At 46.6% G+C, this 23,895-nt stretch overlaps 1 protein-coding gene across 1 annotated transcript in view; it reads left to right on the plus strand.

The window, feature by feature from the left end:
• The first annotated feature begins 390 nt into the window (after positions 1-390).
• The window catches only part of LOC141074841 (forkhead box protein I1c-like), a 40,974-nt gene continuing 17,469 nt past the window's right edge, over positions 391-23,895 (plus strand). The window contains exons 1-2 of the mRNA XM_073562101.1: positions 391-976; positions 1,406-1,442. Of these exons, the coding sequence (XP_073418202.1) occupies positions 391-976; positions 1,406-1,442 (623 nt within the window). The remainder of the gene's footprint in view (positions 977-1,405; positions 1,443-23,895) is intronic.

Raw genomic sequence — 23,895 nt, forward strand, 5'->3', positions numbered from 1 at the left:
GTTGATAAGCATTTGAGATTCTCATCGTTCATGTGAAGAACTTGCCTTTTTCAATGAGAAGATTTTTTCACTTTATTTAATTCAAGTTAGGGGAAAAAGTCTTGAAAAGTATTTAAAGTCAGATCAGTAGAACAATAAATGGAAAATAAAAAAAACACAGATTATTCTCTTTCGTGATTAGCCCTTCCCTTTCCACACCCCTGTCTTTCAACTGAGATATCTAACTGGTTGTTGGGGAAAAAAAAAAAAAAAGGACATGTAAAAGCAGACCAATCACTGGCCTCTGGCAGGGAGGATCACTACTCCAGAGAAGTATAAAGGCAGCACTCCAAATCTATTAGGCACCTGTTGTCAGAAGGACTTCATTGTGTGGAAGTGCCAAAGAAGAGAATGAACCCAATTCATCTTCCAGGTCATCAGAGATCTACAAACCTTCATCAGATTAATCCAAAAAGTACCCAGGAGGCTGCAGAGATGGCGGCATACGGTGAAAACGTCAGCACATACCACCAGCAGAACTTATATTCAGCGCCATGGACCGCCAACTGTGGAACTGCGGACTATGCACCTTCAACCAATTCTAACTTATGGCTTAATGGGCCAGGAGTCAATAATACACCAGGATGTCTTCCTGGAAATAACCCAAACTTGTACATGCCAAATTCTTATGGATCTCGGAGTCAAATCCTGTCAAATTTGTCTGGTTTTAGTAATCCAGCTCCTGGATGGTTTTCCACAGCTTCTCGGGAGGATCTTCTGAAGCTCGTGAAGCCTCAATATTCTTACTCGGCTCTTATTGCTATGGCCATAGAAAATTCTCCTCAAAAGAAAGTAACCCTGAGCCAGATCTATCACTATGTGGAGAACTATTGTACTTATCATAACAAGCGAAAAGCAGGATGGCAAAATTCAATTCGACACAACCTCTCTCTAAACAACTGTTTTAAGAAAGTGCCAAGAGATGAGAGAGACCCAGGTAAGAAGAAGAATTCAGTTATTCTAATTATCTATTTTTTTTAGTCGCAATAGTATTAGTATTTTCCATCAATTCACTCTTGGTTCTGTGTTTTACAAAACAAATAAACAGTTTGGCAGACAATTAAAAATAAGTATTTTTTTGTTATAAATGTATTTTTTCATAGATGTAATGAGTTTTACTTCCAAACTCAAACAGGAAAATTTTTTATTAAAAAAAAACTTCAGAAAGTTTTGAACAACTGCTTGAATGACTAAAATTTTCCTATACATTTTTGCAATTGTTTTTTCATTTACTATATCTGTAAAAACATTTCATTTTCATAAGGTTTTTGTTTTAATAATTTGTACTTTAGTGCTGCTATATTTTTATTTATATTTATTTTTTATTTTGTTATACCAATCTTTTTTTTTTTTTTACAATATTTAGGCAAAGGCAATTACTGGACTCTGGATCCTAACTGTGAGAAGCAGTTTGACAATGGGAAATTTCAGCGGCCTAAAAAGCACACATCACAGTCCAACAAGACGGACACTGTTGTGGCTAAGGGTGAAGGTCACCAACTTCGAGGGAGTAAAGGTGTTGATAGCTCATCTATGATGACCCCATCATCCACAATGGTGGAAGCATTCTCTGAAGACCTGAAGAGCACACCTTCCTCAGAAATCACCTCTACCCCCTGTTTGAACAACTTTTTTAGCAGTATGACCTCCTCCTTGGACTCCAGCTCAGGGAGCAGGCAGATGTCTCTGGGCTTGGTCAATGAACTCTCCCATAGGAACATCACTGCATTGAGTAGTTTCACCTTGGGCCCCTTGGCAGATTTACGGGACATTTCCCCTCAACAGAGGCCCCTATCACAATTCTTTCAACAGTTCCCAACTTTCTTTTAAGCGTTAACTGTAAATGGCAGTGTACAGTTATCTGTCAGCCATGTACATAGTGGTTTGATACCTTGCACAATGTATATATTTGAGAAGACAGGCGTTTTTACTCTCTTTGTGAGTTTTACATCTTTATATGTATTAGGCTGGTTTCACATTAGCGCATTTTATGCGCGCGCACGGCCGGGGGTAGCTCCGCCCCCGAGCCGGCTCTCTGCCCGGCGTGCCCGCCCCTTCCTTGTAGCGCCGCCTCCTAGCGGACAGCGGCGCCTGCGATCGGCGCACCCTATCTTTAGCATAGGGTGCGCCGATCGTGCGCAGGTCGTGCGCTAGTTGCGCTTTGACCTGCGCTGCGCACTTTTGACGGTGCGCCGTGCGCGCCAAAATCGAACTTTTCGGATTTTGGCGCGCACGGCGCACCGTCATAAGTGTGCAGCGCAGGTCAAAGCGCAACTAGCGCACGGCCTGCGCACGATCGGCGCACCCTATGCTAAAGATAGGGTGCGCCGATCGCAGGCGCCGCTGTCCGCTAGGAGGCGGCGCTACAAGGAAGGGGCGGGCACGCCGGGCAGAGAGCCGGATCGGGGGCGGAGCTACCCCCGGCCGTGCGCGCGCATAAAATGCGCTAATGTGAAACCGGCCTTAACCAATAGATTTTGAGTTTTTCAACAAATTGTGTAAAAAAAAAAATTAAAATTTAATTTTGAATTTAACTTTTGGGATAATTGGAAATGAAAAAATGAAAAATGTTTTTTTTTTAAAAAAGAAAAGGGGCTCCTGTTAAAGGGATTTTTATGTTTGCAGGCTCTTTATCTTGTAGCTATGCAACTCTGTCTTTAATCTGTCCATTTCATATCTAACCTTTTGTATTTCTCATATATATATATGTGTGTATATATGTGTATATATATGTGTATATGTGTATATATATATATATATATATATATGTGTGTGTGTGTATATATATATATATATATATATATATATATATGTGTATATATATATATATATATATATATATATGTATGTATTATATAGTAGAGGCAGGACACATAGTTGATCGGAGGTATGCATCATGGAGGTGGTTGCCCTCTGTAATGTAAACAATCAGAGTATAATAGAGATTATGACCAAAGGGAAAAAAAACTCCTATAATATAACTTATTTATAGTTAAAATTGCCATATAATCACAAAGCACTCTGTAGGGTCACTTCAAGTTATCAATCCTATTGAAATGTAATGATAAGGAAAATAAATAGAAAACCACTAGTATAACAAGGTCATAGGCTTATGGAGTAAACAATAGATGTTTATCATTATATTGAATTCTCATTGGACACACGAAAAAAAAAGTTGTAGTGCCGTAATACTAAGCCATCTGCATAAAACATGAAAGTATGGTATAGAGGCTAGAATCTATGTGCCAGAATATATGCAAGCAGAATATGCTACAGAAAAATATATGATGAGGGTTCACAATAGAGATGAGCAACATTGCCTTTTTTAGCGTCGAGTTGGGTTTCATAAAACCAGACTTTCTCAAAAGTCGACTCGAACGAAATCGACCGACTATAGGGAAAAGTCAGGGTCCGACTGAAACACGAAACCCAATGCAAGTCAATGGGGAGGCAAAGTCTTCATGGAGTGGGAGGACAGTAAACACACCTACAGTGCCCATTTCAATGCCAACAACATCAATTATTACTTAAGCTTGGCAACCTTAATTTACTTTATAATAATAGTTACACATTGAAAACTGGTGGTTATTTGGCTAAAGTTGTGGGGGGGGGGGGGTAGGGCTGGCTCCAGGTTTTCATGTGCCCCGGGCCAAAGAGTGTCAGTGGGCCCCTTTAAAACATAGCACAATTCATGATGCTCTGATAAGGCAGAGAAATATAGGCATAGTACAAGAAAAAAACATCACTACTTACATCACATGACTGATATCCATTTTAAATTCTCCAATAGCTCCAAAAACGGACAGTATATTACTTCATACAGTATTATGGCCACCACATAGTGCGCCATACAGAATAATGAGCTCCATATATTTTTCCATACAGAATAATTGGTCCCATATTATGTTCCATACAGTATATGATGAGCTCCACATAATGCTACAGTATATGTTGGTTCCCATGGATGAAGCTCCAGTGTCTTATGAGCCCAAATAATGCTCAGTATATAATGGGCCCCATTTCTAATGCTCCAGTGTATATTGGGCCCCGTAAATGCTGCTCCAGTGTCTGATGTTCGCTATTTGGAATGCTCCAGTATATGATGGGCCAAATGGATGATGCTCCAGTGTATGATGGGCCCAAATAATGCTCCATATATAATCTACCCCATTTAGAATGCTCCAGTATATGATGGACCCCATGGATGATGCTTCAGTGCATTCTCATTCTCCAGTGTATAGTGCTCCCCAAAAATTGATCCCAACCTTTACAAAAAATTAAATACCTCTCCTCGCTGGGCACTGCTCTTCTCTGGACTCCTCAGCATCAACATCTTCCAGCTCTCTGCACTTGGACTGTTTAGGCAGAGGGCATACAGACGTGATGTAATCACGCTCTCTGACCTGAATGTCACTGTCAGGAAATGCAGAAGACGTCACGGCGGTGGAGTAGGAAGAGTTAAGTATTGCAAGTGCTGTGGCCCTGAGCAAGTAGGGGGGCCCACTCGAGAGCGACGGCACTGGCACAGGGCCCCTCATAGTACACCGGTGTGTCTGACAGCAAGTGGGCCCTCCCACCAGCAGAGAAACTTTTGTGTGCTATGAGGGGCCCTGTGCCAGTGCCGTCGCCCATGAGTATGCCCCCCCACCTGCTCAGGGAACCGGCACTTTCATCTGGATCTTCCTCTGTGTCACTGTGTAAGGTGCTATATAGTATGCGGGAAGGGGCACCTGAGTTTCGTCAGAGTCAGATTCTAGCTCTGTAGAGTGCGAGGGGAATGTAGAACTGTGGGTGAATGTACCAGCAGAATCATCTAGCAGTGGCTGTGCATCAGTGCACTCCATCTCTGATTCATGTTGGACTGAGGAATTCAGATTTCACTTAATAACCCAGGCATGGTATGTGAAAAGAGCTCCTTGGAGTAATCTGAAGTGTGGGCTGCCGCATCCTTCACTTTTGGTGGGGGTGAAGGACACAAGGAAAGGGGTTGTTCTTGACCAGAAGCCTGCACTGATGACTCAGTGCTTGCGTTTTTTGCAACTTCAGAAGAGGAGGCGATAGAGCTGGAGGCTGTTTCGGCAATGTAAGCCAAAACCAGTTCCTGTTGTTCCGGCTTTAAAAGCGTTTTACAGGGCATGGTTTGCAGGGGAAGGGAGTAGACCTGTTTATCAGGAGCTCCTGGTATTCCCCTATTTAAGCCTGCAAAAGCGTACTAAAAGCGGAATTTTGGACTTAAAATCTGGTTGGAACATGCCTGGAGTAAGAAAGAAGGAAGAAATTCAGGATCCGATGAAGAAAAACTATATTGATGGCCAAAGAAGCTCACTGAGAAGATCCGAGGTAGGCCTCCTCTCCCCCAGAGCAAAACAACTTAACCAGCCATCTACAGCTGCAGCATCTGAACAAGCGAGATGGAAGCTGACGGCTCAGGAGGCTCTGGGAAATCCCCGGGCTGCGGGCGTGAAGAGGAGTCTGAAGGCCACATGCTGGCAGCAGCGTCGGGAGACAGTGGGAAGGCTTGACTCAGGAAGACCCCCGGATAAAACGGTAACATCATCGTTGTAGTCACTGGTCCTGAGCGGCAGTAAGCCAGCTGCTGGGCAGGACACAGGGAGCCAGAGGTCAGGAGGATCAGTGTTATCTGCAGCGGTGGGGAAGGAAGCAGGCGCGAGGCATCCACTTCAAAGCCAAAGCCAGTGACAGCGGGTGCAGGCAGGAACACAGGAGACACAGCGGTGAACTCTTCAGAGGATGCAGGAGCCCAGGGGAGGCTGCAGTGGACTCATCAGTAGAAGCAAATCAAGGAGAAGCAGCGTTAAATTCTTCAGGGGTGCATGAATAATCGTTGACAGCTGCAGGGAGAGGCTTATGGTAGAGATATGGAGTGAAGGCAGCGCTTAGCAGCTGTTAGGCATCGGGTTCCTGTTGCTGCACAGCGGGAATCCCAAGCCCTGCTCCCGGCGGTCTCCCATTCCTCCCCAGCTGCAGAGGAGGATGCTCAGCAAACAAGTCGGTCCCGACGCTCTGCCCTGACCACCTCTGTGGGTTTGCTTGCTGCTGCCACCTCTGGCACAGCTATGGCAATGCAGGCTGCTCAGCAGCAAGATTCTCCAGGGACTAAGTCCTCATGTCGGGCCACTGAGCATGCCCGTGGAGTGATCTCCCATTGGAGATCGAAGGTCAGGTGCTCAGGTCCTGCTCCTGTTCTCGGATTGGCCCATCCGAGAAGCCAGGAAGGTCCCGGACGCTCACGGCTATAAATAAAAGGTTCGCATGGCCGCTCGGCCATGCGCTAGGATACACTGTATTTTCAGACTATGAGGAGTGAGTGATGTATGCACGTATGAATGTCTCTGGTGACTGACTCATTATGAAACCGCTACCCTTGGTAGACATGTGTTGTGCAGCCTAGCCTGCTAGCGCCCAGGCTTAGGTGTAGGTAGGGCAGAGTCGGAGTCAGGCATTAGCCCCCATCAGTGAGTCGGCACGCCTCAGTGTACGTGCTCCACACTCCGTAGCCAGCGTCTCTAGCGGCGTTTGCGGCAGTGACGTCGCGCGATCAGAGGGCCTAGAGGAACTCTAACCCCGTGTCCTTGGGGTAGAGTTCTGTGGCCGTTTTCTGTGCGCTTTTTGGCCGGGTTCTGTGAGCAAAACAGGCTCCGGTATTTGCGTTCAGCGGCTCTGTGAGTCAACAGAATTCGCTCCTGTTCACACTGGGTGACGTAACCCACGTGTGACTGTTTTCACGCCGCTCTATTCTTCCGCCATTACCTAGCAGCAGTGTACCACCTCTGCATGGTGGACCCCGGGCTGCGAACGCACCTACTATTTATAATTTGGTGCGTTCCGCCAGCCCTAACATTATCCTAGCGCCAGGGTCTGGCTAGTAATGGCGGACAAACAACGACTGCACAGGTACATCCAGCAGCTGGAGGGTAGGTTGGCAGTGCTAGAGTGTTCCACCTCAGCTTCGGATGTTACCTCGGTCGCTGTTCAAGCAGCTACAGAGGCTGTCGCCTGTATCTCCACAGTCAGCCCTGCCCCGACCTTGTCTCGCCTCCCGCTGCCCAAGAAATTCTCGGGTGATAGTGCATCATGCAGGGGTTTCTTGAGTCAGTGCTCCATTCACCTGGAGTTGCTGGCTACACGATTTCCCTCTAAGCGGGCCAAGGTGGGATTTATCATATCCCTCCTGTTGGGCAGGGCCTTGGAGTGGGCCACCCTGCTGTGGGAGCGTGGGGATCCCCTGGTACAGAGTGCCACCCATTTTCTGCTCACTCTGAAGCAGGTATTCCTGGGACCTCGGGTCATGCACGACACCACACTTCAGTTGCTGGCCCTTACCCAAGGTCCGTCTCTGGTCAGCCAGTATGACATCCTCTTCAGAACTCTGGCCTCTGAGCTGGAGTGGCCAGATAAGGTTCTCATACCTATATTCTGGAGAGGCCTGGCTGATCATGTCAAAGACGCCCTGGCTATCAGGGAAGTGCCCATCACTTTGGAGGAGCTCATTACGGTCTCCGCCCGAATTAACATTCGCTTCCTGCCAACAATATAGGTTGGCTCCAAACTTTGCTAGACTGCTGGAATCTCCCAGTCAGCCGCCTGAGCCTCCAGAGGCCAAGGAGGTGTCCCGCACAGGGTCCAAGTCCCAGCCTGCACGGGTATCTCCAGTCTGTTTACGTTATCGGCAGACCGGGCAAGTTGCTAACCAGTGCCCACAGCGGTCGGGAGATGCTCATGTCTAGTGGTTATCGGAGGGGGCCTACTAGACACAGCGACTTTCTCCTCCAAGCTCCTGTTTAAAGGGGCGTTAGAGTTCAATTCTTCCACTCTGATTGTGGAGGTTTGCATGGACTCTGGGGCGGAGGGCAATTTCATGTCATCTGCCTTCGCCCAACAACACACAATCCCCCTGGTCCTGCTACCTCAACCAGTCACTATCAGAGTGGTGAATAGTGCGACACTCCTGTCCCAAATCACCCACCAGACGGCTCCACTGAGACTCTCGCTGTCTCCTCATCAGGAGATGCTGTCTCTTCTTGTTATGCCCAAAGGTATCGCCCAGGTCCTCCTAGGGGTTCTCTGGCTACGATTTCACTCTCCTCACATAGAGTGGTCCTCGGGAAAAATCCTCGGTTGGAGCAAGTCCTGCGAGGGTAGGTGTCTGAAGGACTGTGTACAGGTCGCTACCTCTGAGGTTCCCACAGATCTCTCCTCACTTCCCAAGCTATATCAGCAGTATGCAGACGTTTTCTCCAAGAAGGCGGCAGAGACCCTTCCGCCGCACCGCCCTTACGACTGTCCTATTGACATCTTGCCCAGTGCTGAGCCTCCTCGGGGTCGAGTCTACCCCCTATCTCTCCCAGATACAGAAGCCATGTCTCAGTATATCAGGGAGAATCTGGCAAGAGGATTCATTAGGAAGTCGGTGTCCCCGGCGGGAGCGGGATTCTTCTTTGTCCTAAAGAAGAATGGAGAATTACATCCGTGCATCGATTAAAGGGGTCTTAACGCCTTAACCGTTAAGAACAAACATCCTCTGCCCCTGATATCAGAACTGTTTGATAGGCTACGGGGAGCGAGAGTGTTTACTAAGCTTGATCTGTGGGGAGCCTATAACCTGATTTGCATCCGTGATGGGGACGAATGGAAGACGGCATTTAACACCTCCACCTCCGTGGGTTAAAGCTGCTGCCACCTCTGGCACAGCTATTGCAATGCAGGCTCCTCAGCAGTGAGATTCTCCAGGGACTAAGTCCTCATGTCGGGCCACTGAGCATGCCCGTTGAGTGATCTCCCATTGGAGATCGAAGGTCACGTGCTCAGGTCCTGCTCCTGTTCGGATTGGCCTATCCGAGAAGCCAGGAAGGTCCCGGACGCTCACTGCTAGAAAAGGTTCGCATGGCCGCTCGGCCATGTGCTAGGATACATAGTATTTTCAGACTGAGGAGTGAGTGATGTATGCACGTATGAATGTCTCTGGTGACTGACTCATTATGAAACCCCTACCCTTGGTAGACATGTGTTGTGCAGCCTAGCCTGCTAGCGCCCAGGCTTAGGTGTAGGTAGGGCAGAGTTGGAGTCATGCATTAGCCCCATCAGTGACTCGGCATGCCTCAGTGCACGTGCTTCACACTCCATAGCCAGCGTCTATAGCGGCGTTCGCAGCAGCGACGCCGTGCGCTCAGAGGGCCTAGAGGAACTCTAAGGCCTCATTCACACATCAGGTTTTCGCCGTCAGGCGCGATCCGGCGCTTCTGACAGAAACCGGATCCGGCGAAATGCAATGCCGGATCCGGTTTCCCCCCCATTGACTTGCATTTGCGCCGGATCGCGCCGGATGGCCATGCGTTTCATCCGGTTTTCGCCGGATCCAGCAATGTGTCGCGATCCGGCGTCTGGAAAAAACGGCTACTGTAACGTTTTTTGTCTCCGGCGAAAAAGCCGGACACGCCGGATCCGGCGCGTCCGGCTTTTTCACACAATGAAAGCCTATGAGCGCCGCAGTGTGCCTGATCCGGCGAAAGCCGGATCCGGTGGCCGGATCCGGTTTTTTTGGTCTGAGCATGCTCAGTAGCTCTGCCCACAAGACATATATAAAAGCAAGACAGTGGGACCCACAGCCAAACCCAACATGCCACCCAAGAAAGCAACCAAGCGCAGCAGGAGAAGGCAGGAGACCACTGCAGCACCATCAGCACCACCACCACCCCAAATGGAGCAGCAAATGGAACATGCTGAGGAGGGGAGGCCAGCAGCAGATGAGAGACGGTAATTATCAAATCCCCCATTCCTCCAAACTAGGGCTATTGAATATCAAGATATTCATTGGCCCTTTGTTTCTCTTTATTCAACAGCCGCCCAAGAGATGCAGCAGCAGCAGCAGCAGCAATGGCAGCAGCTGGAACACCACCCACAGGCATGGAGTGTGGCCACCAGGAAGACAGCACATCATCTTCTGGGAGCCCTCCCTCGCATCGTCAGCGTTTGACGGTAAGTTTTTATTTCCAAAATCCATCATCTCTGTAATATATGTCTATTCATTGCCTTTTATTTCAAAACAGGATTCACAAGATGAAGAGGAGCTCCCAGAAGAAGAAGGAAGGGGTGGACAGACACTTGGAGTGGGCTCACAATTGGTAAGTTTTTTGCATCAAACGCAGAAACACAACATCACACTACACACAACACATAGAAAACAATGTTCTGCAGACCACACACATCAAACAAATGCCTACATCCAAAGACATAACATTTTTTGTTTTCTTCTCTAGTCTTCCCAATCTGGTGCTCGGCCAAGAGGTCCTCGCAGTGCCTCCCAGGGTCGTCGGCGACAGCAACGCGGCGGTCACCAGCGTGTAAGTATAAATATTTTTGCTTTGTTTTTTTGCACTTTTTATTTCATTTCTTTTGTGGAGGCTAATTATGTTATTTTTGTCTTTTTCTTTAACAGCCTTCACAGCGTGCTCCCGACTCTGACGGTGAGGATGGAGGACTCGATGTGGACCACCTCATCGATCTCGTCAGAGAAAGGGAGCCGCTCTGGAATATGGCTGACCGCCGCCACGCTGACCTTATCGTTACCCGACGACTCTGGGAGGAAATCTGTTCGCTCCTTGTGGGCCGCTGGGAGGACCTCGATGTTCGGGCCCAGATTAACCCCTTCCTGACATCCGACGTACTATCCCGTCCACGGTACCCGGGCCCGTATGACCGTGGACGGGATAGTACGTCTACCGCGATCAGCGGCGCCCACGTGGTGAGCGCCGCTGATCGCGGCCGGGTGTCAGCTGATTATCACAGCTGACACCCGGCACTATGTGTCAGGGGCGGTCACGGACCGCCCCCGACACGTTAACCCCTTGCACACCGCGATCAAACATGATCGCGGTGTACCGGGAGTTAAAGGGAAGCATCGGCAGGGAGGGGGCTCCCTCCATGCTTCCCTGAGCCCCCCACGGCAGCACAATGTGCAGCACTGCTGCGGGGGGCTCCTATCCTCCAGGCCCCCGAATCCAAGATGGCGACGGGGGCCTTCGGGGACCTGAGGAAGCTGGCTTCCTCAGTGCCTGCAAAGCGCAGGCAAGAGGAAGTCTGCTTCTATGCCTGTGACAGATTGCTGATCTGTCACAGTGATCTGTGATGTGACAGATCAGCGATCTGTCACAGGACAGTGATGTCCCACCTGGGACTATGTAATAAAGTAAAAAAAAAATAAAAAAAAAATGTAAAAATAAATTTAAAAAAATCGCCAAATAAATTAGTAAAAAAAAAAAAAAGTGTAATAACGCGCGATCAAAAAGACGCATATAAATATCCATGGTACCGCTGAAAACGTCATCTTGTCCCGCAAAAAACGAGCTACCACACAGCATCATCAGCGAAAAAATAAAAAAGTTATAGCTCACAGAATAAAGCGATGCAAAAATAATTATTTTTTATATAAAATAGTTTTCATTGCATAAAACCGACAAAAACATAAAAAAACGACCTAAATGAGGTATCGCTGTAACCGTACTGACCCGAAGAATAAAACCGCCTTATCAATTTTACCGCACGCGGAACGGTGTAAACGCACCCCCCCAAAAGAAATTCATGAAACGCTGGTTTTTGTTCATTCTGCGTCCCAAAAATAGGAATAAAAAGCGATCAAAAAATGTCACGTGCCCGAAAATGGTACCAATAAAAACGTCAACTCGTCCCGCAAAAAATAAGACCTCACATGACTCAGTGGGTCAAAATACGGAAAAATTATAGCTCTCAAAATGTGGTGATGCAAAAACTATTTTTACAATAAAAAGCGTCTTTTAGCGTGTGACAGCCGCCAAAAATAAAAACCGCCATAAATAGTAAATCAAACCCCCCGTTATCACCCCCTTAGTTAGGGAAAAATAATAAAACTAAAAAAAAGTATTTATCTCCATTTTCCCGTTAGGGTAAGGCTGTGTGCACACGCTGCGGATTAGGTGCGGATTCATCCGCGCGGATTTTGTAAAATCCGCAGGTGAAACCGCAGGTCAAAAGACCTGCGGTTTTACCTGCAGATTGCTCTGCGGTTTTGTCCTGCGGTTTTTCATCTCCTCAATAGAGGAGATGGCAAACCGCAGGAGAATCCGCAGAAAGAATTGACATGTCAATTCTTTCTGCAGATTGAAAACCGCAGATAATCCGCGCGGAAAATTCCGCACCGTCTGCACTGCGGTTTTTGATTCCCATAGGGAATCATGGTACTGGGGTCCGCAGCAGCCAAAACCGCTGCGGAACCGCAGCAAAATCCGCAGCGTGTGCACACAGCCTTAGGGTTAGGGCTAGGGTTAGGGTTAGGGCTAGGGTTAGGGTTAGGGCTAGGGCTAGGGTTAGGGCTCAGATTAGGGTTAGGGGTGTGTTGGGGTTAGGGTTGGAGTTATAATTGGGGGTTTCCACTGTTTGGGCACATCAGGGGCTCTCCAAATGCAACATGGCGTCTGATCTCAATTCCAGCCAATTCTGAGTTGAAAAAGTCAAATGGTGCTCCTTCCCTTCCAAGCTCTGCCATGCGCCCAAACAGTGTTTTACCCCCACATGTAGGGTATCAGCCTACTCAGGACAAATTGCAAAACAATTTTTGGGGTCCAATTTCTCCTGTTACCCTTAGGAAAATAAAAAATTGGGGGCAAAAATATCATTTTTGTGGAAAAAAATTATTTTTTTATTTTCACGTCCGAGTGTTATAAACTTCTGTGAAGCACTTGGGGGTTCAAAGTGCTCACCACACATCTAGATAAGTTCCGTGGGGGGTCTAGTGTCCAAAATGGGGTCACTTGTGGGGAGTTTCAATAGTTTAGGTACATCAGGGGCTCTCCAAACGCACATGACACCCGCAGACCATTCCATCAAAGTCTGCATTCCAAAACGTCACTGCTTCCCTTCCGAGCCCCGACGTGTGTCCATACAGTAGTTTTCTCCCACATATGGGGTGTCAGCGTACTCAGGCCAAATTGGACAACAACTTTTGGGGTCCAATTTCTCCTGTTACCCTTGGGAAAATGAAAAAATTGCGGACTAATTGATCATGTTTCTGGAAAAAATACGATTTTTTTATTTTCATGCCCTGGCATTATAAACTTCTGTGAAGACCTTGGGGGTTCAAAGTGCTCACCACACATCTAGATAAGTTCCTTGGGGGGTCTAGTTTACAAAATGGTGTCATTTGTGGGGGGTTTCCACTGTTTAGGTACATTAGGGGCTCTCCAAAGGCAACATGACACCCGCAGACCATTCCATCAAAGTCTGCATTCCAAAACGTCACTACTTCCCTTCCGAGCCCCGACGTGTGCCCATACAGTAGTTTTCTCCCACATATGGGGTATCAGCATACTCAGGACAAATTGCACAACAGCTTTTGGGGTCCAATTTCTCCTGGTACCCTTGGGAAAATAAAAAAATGGTGACTAAAAGATCATGTTTGTGGAAAAAATACGAATTATTTATTTTCACGCCCGGGCATTATAAACTTCTGTGAAGCACTGGGGGGGTCAAAGTGCTCACCACACATCTAGATAAGTTCCTTAGGGGGTCTAGTTTCCAAAATGGTGTCATTTGTGGGGGATTTCCACTGTTTTGGTACATCAGGGGTTTTCCAAACGCGACATGGTGTCCGATCTCAATTCCAGCCAAAAACGTCAAATGGCATTGCTTCCCTTCCGAGCTCTGCCATGCGCCCAAATAGTGGTTTACCCCCACATGTGGGGTATCAGCGTACTCAGGACAAATTGCACAATAACTTTTAGGGTCCTGTTACCCTTGGAAAAATAAGAATTGAGGGTGAAAAGATCATTTTTGTGGAAAAAATATGATTTTTTAATTGTATGGCTGTATGTTATAAACTTCTGTGAAGCCCATGGGGGTTCAAAGTTCTCACCACACATCTAGATAAGTTCCTTAGGGGGTCTAGTTTCCAAAATGGTGTCATTTGTGGGGGATTTCCACTGTTTTGGTACATCAGGGGTTTTCCAAACGCGACATGGTGTCCGATCTCAATTCCAGCCAAAAACGTCAAATGGCATTGCTTCCCTTCCGAGCTCTGCCATGCGCCCAAATAGTGGTTTACCCCCACATGTGGGGTATCAGCGTACTCAGGACAAATTGCACAATAACTTTTAGGGTCCTGTTACCCTTGGAAAAATAAGAATTGAGGGTGAAAAGATCATTTTTGTGGAAAAAATATGATTTTTTAATTGTATGGCTGTATGTTATAAACTTCTGTGAAGCCCATGGGGGTTCAAAGTTCTCACCACACATCTAGATAAGTTCCTTAGGGGGTCTAGTTTCCAAAATGGTGTCATTTGTGGGGGGTTTCCACTGTTTTGGTACATCAGGGGTTTTCCAAACGCGACATGGTGTCCGATCTCAATTCCAGCCAAAAACGTCAAATGGCATTGCTTCCCTTCCGAGCTCTGCCATGCACCCAAATAGTGGTTTACCCCCACATGTGGGGTATCAGCGTACTCAGGACAAATTGCACAATAACTTTTAGGGTCCTGTTACCCTTGGGAAAATAAAAATTGGGGTGAAAAGATCATTTTTGTGGAAAAAATATGATTTTTTAATTGTACCGCTGTACGTTATAAACTTCTGTAAAGCCCTTGTGGGTTCAAAGTTCTCACCACATATCTAGATAAGTTCCTTGGGGGGTCTAGTTTCCAAAATGGGGTCACTTGTAGGGGGTTTCCACTGTTTAGGTACATCAGGGACTCTCCAAACGTGACATGGCGTCCGATCTGAATTCCAGCCAATTTTGCATTGAAAAAGTCAAACGGCGCTCCTTCCATTCTGAGCTCTGCCATGCGCCGAAACAGTCGTTCCCCCCCACAAATCAGATATCAGCGTACTCAGGACAAATTGCACAATAACTTTTGCAGTCTAATTTCTCCTGTTACCCTTGGTAAAATAAAAAAAATTGAACCTGAAGTATTTTTTTTGTGAAAAAAAGTTAGATGTTCATTTCTTTTTAAATATTCAAAAAAATTCCTGTGACGCACCTAATGGGTTAATAAACTTCTTGAATGTGGTTTTGAGCACCTTAAGGGGTTCAGTTTTTAGAATGGTGTCACTTTTGGGTATTTTCTATCATATAGACCCCTCAAAGTGGCTTCAAATGTGATGTGGTCCTAAAAATAAAATGGTGTTGTAAAAATGAGAAATCGCTGGTCAACTTTTAACCCTTATAACTTCCTAACAAAAAAAAATTTTGGTTCCAAAATTGTGCTGATGTAAAGTAAACATGTGGGAAATGTTACTTATCAAGTTTTTTGTGTGCCGTATCTCTGTGATTTAAGGGCATAAAAATTCAAAGTTGGAAAATTGCGAAATTTTCAAAATTTTTGCCAAATTTTCATTTTTTTCACAAATAAACGCAAGTTATTTGAATGAAATTTTACCACTAACATGAAGTACAATATGTCACGAGAAAACAATGTCAGAATCACTGGGATCAATGGAAGTGTTCCAGAGTTATGACCTCATAAAGGTACAGTGGTCAGAATTGTAAAAATTGGCCCGGTCATGAACGTGCAAACCACCCTTGGGGGTGAAGGGGTTAAAGAGCGTAAGTATATACAGTACCGGTTGCTTGATGTAAACCAGTGTTTCCCGAACTCCAGTCCTCGTGGTCCCCACGGATCATGTGTTCAGGATTTCTATTTACTATGGAAATCCTGAAAACATGACCCCTGGGGACCATGAGGACTGGAGTTTGTGAAACACTGATGTTGTATACTAACCACTCCTTTCTCGTTTCAGGGAACAGAATTGTGAATCAGTGGCGGTCTGTGAGGGATCGTTTCAAGAAGGAGTTCAATAAAGAGATGCGGGCCCCGAGTGGATCTGGAGGACGCAGGAGCAAGTACAAGTACGCACAAGCCCTGTCGTTCCTCCGGGAAACAATGGTCACTAGAAGGTAAATATTACACACCACATGTGAAAAAAAATGTTAGATGTAACTTTTTTTTTTCAGCCAGGGCCATACCATGTCAGTATTTTAATTGTTTTTTTTTCTCTTTATTCCACAGCACGGTGAGCAGCACTCGGGAGCCTGCACGATTGGACCCTTCTGAGGCGATCCCTGAGGAGACCGGCACCGAGGGACACTTCGACCGCCCCGGTACATCTGCACCTTCCCACACATTCGACCCATCTGTTCCATCCACCAGCACAGGAGCATCGTGGCCGCCTACATTACATGAAGCTGCTGGTGAGGAGATCGCTTTCACTTTACCCCACCCTTCTGCCCCTGCCACCTCTAGTACACCTGCGGGTACTGGGCGGCAGCGGCAGAGGGGTCAGGAAAAGAGTTATGCGCCAGAGTTCTTGCATCTGAATGCATCTTTCCAGAACTGTCTAAAAGTCTTGTCAGAGCAAATCTCCGCAGGCTTTCAGCAGATCAACTCCAGCATTCTGGAGGTGAAGACACTTCTGCAAACCATGCATTCAGAAGCAAGATCTTCGCCAAACCACACCTTTTTCAGGTCTGTTGTGGAGCGCATGGCAACACTATTTCCTACCCAGCAGATGCATGTAATGCATTCGTGCCACGGTGCTCTACAGCAGGTTACCTCCCAACCTCCACCTCCCACCACTGTAGTTCCTCCACCTGCACCCCCTCCAGCCACTTTCCATCCTCCCCCTCCTATCACATCTGCACCCCCTCCAGCCACTTTCCATCCTCCCCCTCCTATTACATCTGCACCCCCTCCAGCCACTTTCCATCCTCCCCCTCCTATTACATACCAGCAACCTCACCAGTACCAGCAACCTTCCCAGTACCAGCAACCTCCCCAGTACCAGACATCTCCCCACTTCCAGCAACCTGCCCCGTACCAAACTCCTTCCCCGTACCAAACTCCTTCCCCGTACCAAACTCCTTCCCCATACAACTTTCCATCAACATCATCTGCTCCTACAGTCCCTGCCCAACCCTCCACTCCACCGCCCACCACCTCTTCTGCCTCCCACATGTCCACCCATTCTGTAGCTTTTTCCACACCATCACCTCTAACTGTTCCTTCCCCACCACGATCCCAGTCCTCTCTCCACACTCCCATTGTCGAAGTGTCCCGCAGCCCCTCCAGCAGTATTTCCACCCCACACTACACCGAGTTATAATGTTTTTTTTTGTAATAAAAATGCCCATTTGGTTGGTTTCAAACATTTATTAAAAAAGTTTTTTTAACTTTAAAAACAGTTTACACAAAAAAAATATTTTAAATAAAAGTTAAATTATTGTTTACACTGGTTGTCTGTCATTTCTTTCTGCGGCGAAATATGTTTAAAAAAAGGTTAAATACAGGGTATTTAAAAGGTAAAAAGGTATTCAAAACCAGGTATATAACTGTGGGTAAATTTTAGCTTTTTGCCACAGTTGTGTTCCTGGTTGTGTTTGAAGCAAAGTATTTCACCTGAAAAGTTGTGTTTGTTGTTGGTGATTTCCTAACAATGTACACAACTTTTGTTAAAAGGTGAAATACTTTGCATAAAACACAACCAGGTACACACCTGTGGCCTAAAGCTAAAAATAGTAAGACCATGACAAGATAGCCAACTTTGGTTGGCAAAGGTATATACTGTTGGTCCAGAAGGTACACAAGTTTTAGGGCACAAATCTTTCACACTCTGTCATCCTGCCAGTGTACTCTGCCTTGAGGTGACATAAAGTATAGTGCAAAATTGTCCCTCATTACTGAAACCGTCACAGAACTTCTAGTGGTAATATTTCCAATGACAACATCCATCTTCGCCAGTAACTTGCTCTTCTCTCCAACCTGCACTTTCTCCTCTACAACCTGTCAAAGAAGGGCTGTAGGAACATGCTATATATAGTTTTCCAGTAGCCAATCCCGTTTGGAAGGCCACAAGGGTCAATTTTAAAAACCAGATCTGGCGTAATCCGTCGAAAAACGGATAGAAAACGGATGAACCGGATGAGACGGATCCGGTTTTGTCTGTCAAGAACAAGACGGATCCGGCAGAAAACCGGATCCGGCACATCAGGTTTTACAAAACATTTGCCGGATCCGGCATTCCGGCACGACGCCGGATCGCGCCTGACGCCGAAAACCTGATGTGTGAAAGTAGCCTAACCCCGTGTCCTTGGGGTAGAGTTCTGTGGCCGCTTTCTGTGCGCTTTTTGGCCGGGTTCTGTGAGCTAAACAGGCTCCGGTATTTGTGTTCAGCGGCTGTGCGGCTCTGTGAGTCAACAGAGTTCGCTCCTGTTCAAACTGGGTGACGTAACCCACGTGTGACTGTTTTCACGCCGCTCTATTCTTCTGCTATTACCTAGCAGCAGTGTACCACCTCTGCATGGTGGACCCCGGGCTGCGAACGCACCTACTATTATTTATAACTTGGTGCGTTCCGCCAGCCCTAACAGCAGCAGAGGAGACAAGGTGGCGGATACGCTGTGGATCAGAGGAGGGAGAAACTGCATCCTCCATACTGGGCAAGAATGGTGGCTTAGGGGAGAATTCTCACATATTGGACTTGGCAGTGCTTAAAGAGGAAAATCATTATGATCGTAGCGCTATTACTGTAAGGCAAAACCCTGGCAGATCCCTTTCACCCAAATTGATTGCTGATGGCAGGCTCATGTACAATGCACCGGTGTTTGTCCCGTGGAGGAATGGGGAGAATGATAATAGGATATGAGAAGGGGAGAAAGAAGAAGGCTGTAATCCTGAACTTCTAAAAGGGCGTAATAATACAGATAATTTATCAGACCACTCCATATAAATCATATTCTGTAAGTCCTACAATTCACTTGAAGATTTGCATAGTGTACATTCGGAGGAATTTATGGAGGGTATGGTGTCACCTGAATCTGGGGGAAGTGACATATCTGCTGACATGGATTATGAGGAATCTAAGGCTACTTTCACACATCAGGTTTTCGGCGTCAGGCGCGATCCGGTGTCGTGCCGGAATGCCGGATCCGGCAAATGTTTTGTAAAACCTGATGTGCCGGATCCGGTTTTCTGCCGGATCCGTCTTGTTCTTGACAGACAAAACCGGATCCGTCTCATCCGGTTCATCCGTTTTTCTATCCGTTTTTCGACGGATTACGCCAGATCTGGTTTTTAAAATTGACCCTTGTGGCCTTCCGAACGGGATTGGCTACTGGAAAACAATATATAGCATGTTCCTACAGCCCTTCTTTGACAGGTTGTAGAGGAGAAAGTGCAGGTTGGAGAGAAGAGCAAGTTACTGGCGAAGATGGATGTTGTCATTGGAAATATTACCACTAGAAGTTCTGTGACGGTTTCAGTAATGAGGGACAATTTTGCACTATACTTTATGTCACCTCAAGGCAGAGTACACTGGCAGGATGACAGAGTGTGAAAGATTTGTGCCCTAACCAAACTTGTGTACCTTCTGTACCAACAGTATATACCTTTGCCAACCAAAGTTGGCTATCTTGTCATGGTCTCTATTTTTAGCTTTAGGCCACAGGTGTGTACCTGGTTGTGTTTTATGCAAAGTATTTCACCTTTTAACAAAAGTTGTGTACATTGTTATGAAATCACCAACAATAAACACAACTTTTTAGGGGAAATACTTTGCTTCAAACACAACCAGGAACACAACTGTGGCAAAAAGCTAAAATTTACCCACAGTTATATACCTGGTTTTGAATACCTTTTTACCTTTTAAATACCCTTTATTTAACCTTTTTTTTAAACATATTTCGCCGCAGAAAGAAATGACAGACAACCAGTGTAAACAATAATTTAACTTTTATTTAAAATATTTTTTTTTGTGTAAACTGTTTTTAAAGTTAAAAAAACTTTTTTAATAAAGGTTTGAAACCAACCAAATGGGCATTTTTATTACAAAAAAACATTATAACTCGGTGTAGTGTGGGGTGGAAATACTGCTGGAGGGGCTGCGGGACACTTCGACAATGGGAGTGTGGAGAGAGGACTGGGATCGTGGTGGGGAAGGAACAGTTAGAGGTGATGGTGTGGAAAAAGCTACAGAATGGGTGGACATGTGGGAGGCAGAAGAGGTGGTGGGCAGTGGAGTGGAGGGTTGGGCATCGACTGTAGGAGCAGATGATGTTGATGGAAAGTTGTATGGGGAAGGAGTTTGGTACGGGGAAGGAGTTTGGTACAGGGCAGGTTGCTGGAAGTGGGGAGATGTCTGGTACTGGGGAGGTTGCTGGTACTGGGAAGGTTGCTGGTACTGGTGAGGTTGCTGGTATGTAATAGGAGGGGGAGGATGGAAAGTGGCTGGAGGGGGTGCAGATGTAATAGGAGGGGGAGGATGGAAAGTGGCTGGAGGGGGGCAGATGTAATAGGAGGGGGAGGATGGAAAGTGGCTGGAGGGGGTGCAGGTGGAGGAACTACAGTGGTGGGAGGTGGAGGTTGGGAGGTAACCTGCTGTAGAGCACCGTGGCACGAATGCATTACATGCATCTGCTGGGTAGGAGATAGTGTTGCCATGCGCTCCACAACAGACCTGAAAAAGGTGTGGTTTGGCGAAGATCTTGCTTCTGAATGCATGGTTTGCAGAAGTGTCTTCACCTCCAGAATGCTGGAGTTGATCTGCTGAAAGCCTGCGGAGGTTTGCTCTGACAAGACTTTTAGACAGTTCTGGAAAGATGCATTCAGATGCAAGAACTGTGGCGCATAACTCTTTTCCTGACCCCTCTGCCGCTGCCGCCCAGTACCCGCAGGTGTACTAGAGGTGGCAGGGGCAGAAGGGTGGGGTAAAGGGAAAGCGATCTCCTCACCAGCAGCTTCATGTAATGTAGGCGGCCACGATGCTCCTGTGCTGGTGGATGGGACAGATGGGTCGAATGTGTGGGAAGGCTGGGAAGGTGCAGATGTACCGGGGCGGTCGAAGTGTCCCTCGGTGCCGGTCTCCTCAGGGATCGCCTCAGAAGGGTCCAATCGTGCAGGCTCCCGAGTGCTGCTCACCGTGCTGTGGAATAAAGAGAAAAAAAAACAATTAAAATACTGACATGGTATGGCCCTGGCTGAAAAAAAAAAGTTACATCTAACATTTTTTTTCACATGTGGTGTGTAATATTTACCTTCTAGTGACCATTGTTTCCCGGAGGAACGACAGGGCTTGTGCGTACTTGTACTTGCTCCTGCGTCCTCCAGATCCACTCGGGGCCCGCATCTCTTTATTGAACTCCTTCTTGAAACGATCCCTCACAGACCGCCACCGATTCACAATTCTGTTCCCTGAAACGAGAAAGGACAAAGTGGTTAGTATAAAACATCAGTGTTTCCCAAACTCCAGTCCTCATGGTCCCCAGGGGTCATGTTTTCAGGATTTCCATAGTAAATAGAAATCCTGAACACATGATCCGTGGGGACCACGAGGACTGGAGTTCGGGAAACACTGGTCTACATCAAGCAACCGGTACTGTATATACTTACGCTCTTTAATCTGGGCCCGAACATCGAGGTCCTCCCAGCGGCCCACAAGGAGCGAACAGATTTCCTCCCAGAGTCGTCGGGTAACGATAAGGTAAGCGTGGCGGCGGTCAGCCATATTCCAGAGCGGCTCCCTTTCTCTGACGAGATCGATGAGGTGGTCCACATCGAGTCCTCCATCCTCACCGTCAGAGTCGGGAGCACGCTGTGAAGGCTGTTAAAGAAAAAGACAAAAATAACATAATTAGCCTCCACAAAAGAAATGAAATAAAAGGTGCAAAAAATCAAAGCAAAAATATTTATACTTACACGCTGGTGACCGCCGCGTTGCTGTCGCCGACGACCCTGGGAGGCACTGCGAGGACCTCTTGGCCGAGCACCAGATTGGGAAGACTAGAGAAGAAAACAAAAAATGTTATGTCTTTGGATGTAGGCATTTGTTTGCTGTGTGTGGTCTGCAGAACATTGTTTTCTATGTGTTGTGTGTAGTGTGATGTTGTGTTTCTGCGTTTGATGCAAAAAACTTACCAATTGTGAGCCCACTCCAAGTGTCTGTCCACCCCTTCCTTCTTCTTCTGGGAGCTCCTCTTCATCTTGTGAATCCTGTTTTGAAATAAAAGGCAATGAATAGACATATATTACAGAGATGATGGATTTTGGAAATAAAAACTTACCGTCAAACGCTGACGATGCGAGCGAGGGCTCCCAGAAGATGATGTGCTGTCTTCCTGGTGGCCACACTCCATGCCTGTGGGTGGTGTTCCACCTGCTGCCATTGCTGCTGCTGCATCTATTGGGCGGCTGTTGAATAAAGAGAAACAAAGGGCCAATGAATATCTTGATATTCAATAGCCCTAGTTTGGAGGAATGGGGGATTTGATAATTACCGTCTCTCATCTGCTGCTGGCCTCCCCTCCTCAGCATGTTCCATTTGCTGCTCCATTTGGGGTGGTGATGGTGCTGCAGTGGTCTCCTGCCTTCTCCTGCTGTGCTTGGTTGCTTTCTTGGGTGGCATGTTGGGTGTGGCTGTGGGTCCCACTGTCTTGCTTTTATATATGTCTTGTGGGCAGAGCTACTGAGCATGCTCAGACCCAAAAAACCGGATCCGGCCACCGCTTTTGCCGGATCTGGCGCATTGCGGCGCTCATAGGCTTTCATTGTGTGAAAAAGCCGGACGCGCCGGATCCGGCGTGTCCGGCTTTTTCGCCGGAGACAAAAAACGTTACAGTCTCCGTTTTTTCCAGACGCCGGATCGCGACACATTGCCGGATCCGGCGAAAACCGGATGAAACGCATGGCCATCCGGCGCGATCCGGCGCAAATGCAAGTCAATGGGGGGGAACCGGATCCGGTTTCTGTCAAAAGCGCCGTATCGCGCCTGACGGCGAAAACCTGATGTGTGAAAGAGGCCTAATTCCTCAGGCTCAATCTCAGACGATATTGTCAAAAATGACCAGCGTAACTGTGTTTCTGAGTCCAGAGAAAATTAGACCACCAAAATCGATATAGATTATTGGGATCATGAGAAGCCGTACAGCAATGGAAGGCATAATACTTCTAAGACCTCATTACTTGATGAAATACCTGCTTCAGATGAATACCCTACAGAGGGGTTTAGGGATACAATGCTCAAAGCTTTCTTAAAATCCATGGTTTTTTTTCTGCAAAAAAACCATTTTAGATAATGTTTCAGAAACACTGATTGATTTAAAAGCAAAAACCACAGGATGTAAGCAAGGTAAGGCCTCCGAAGCTTTAATAAAAAAGCTATTCCACAAGACACTATTACTATTTGAAGAAGATTGACATTTTAATGCTATCGAAATTTCAGACAGTCCTTCTCATGACGACAATAGGGTTAAATCTCCTTATTCAGATTATGCTTCTCTATGTGCTGGGGTAAATAAGATTTTAGCTACAGTTAGAGAATCCGTTGGGAAAATTCAAAAGTACATAGATTCCTTTAAAAAATTTTGTCCGCATATGAAGAGTTTAAAAGGAGAATCAATATGAAGATTATGGATGGTCCACAAAAAAGTCCCGTCCCTCCACTTGAAAAGCTCCATTTCTTCAATGATTCCCCCCACTATTCCAAACATTGAAGAGAGAAATTTCATCGAGAAAGCTTATAGAATTCGTAGACACCCTTGTCTTCCACCTGATGTAGCCAGGGACGCTAGCGTCTCATTATACCCCAGCTGGGTCAGGAACATGCTTCTAAAAATCTCCAAGGAGCCAACATTTCTTTCATATCCATATAGCCACTTATCCTTTTACAAACACCTTTCACAAGACACTTGGATAAAAAGGAAATAACTTCAAACGACAAGAAAAGAACTCTGTCGTGCAGGCATTCCCTACAATTGGACTCACTCTATTCTGCTGGTCCAATTTGCATCAAAAATGACTGTTATATCCTCACCAGAGGAGGATG

The sequence above is a fragment of the Dendrobates tinctorius genome, unplaced genomic scaffold (assembly GCF_039654945.1).
Source record: "Dendrobates tinctorius isolate UK_male_01 unplaced genomic scaffold, ASM3965494v1 ptg000334l, whole genome shotgun sequence".
Taxonomy (NCBI): Eukaryota; Metazoa; Chordata; class Amphibia; order Anura; family Dendrobatidae; genus Dendrobates; species Dendrobates tinctorius.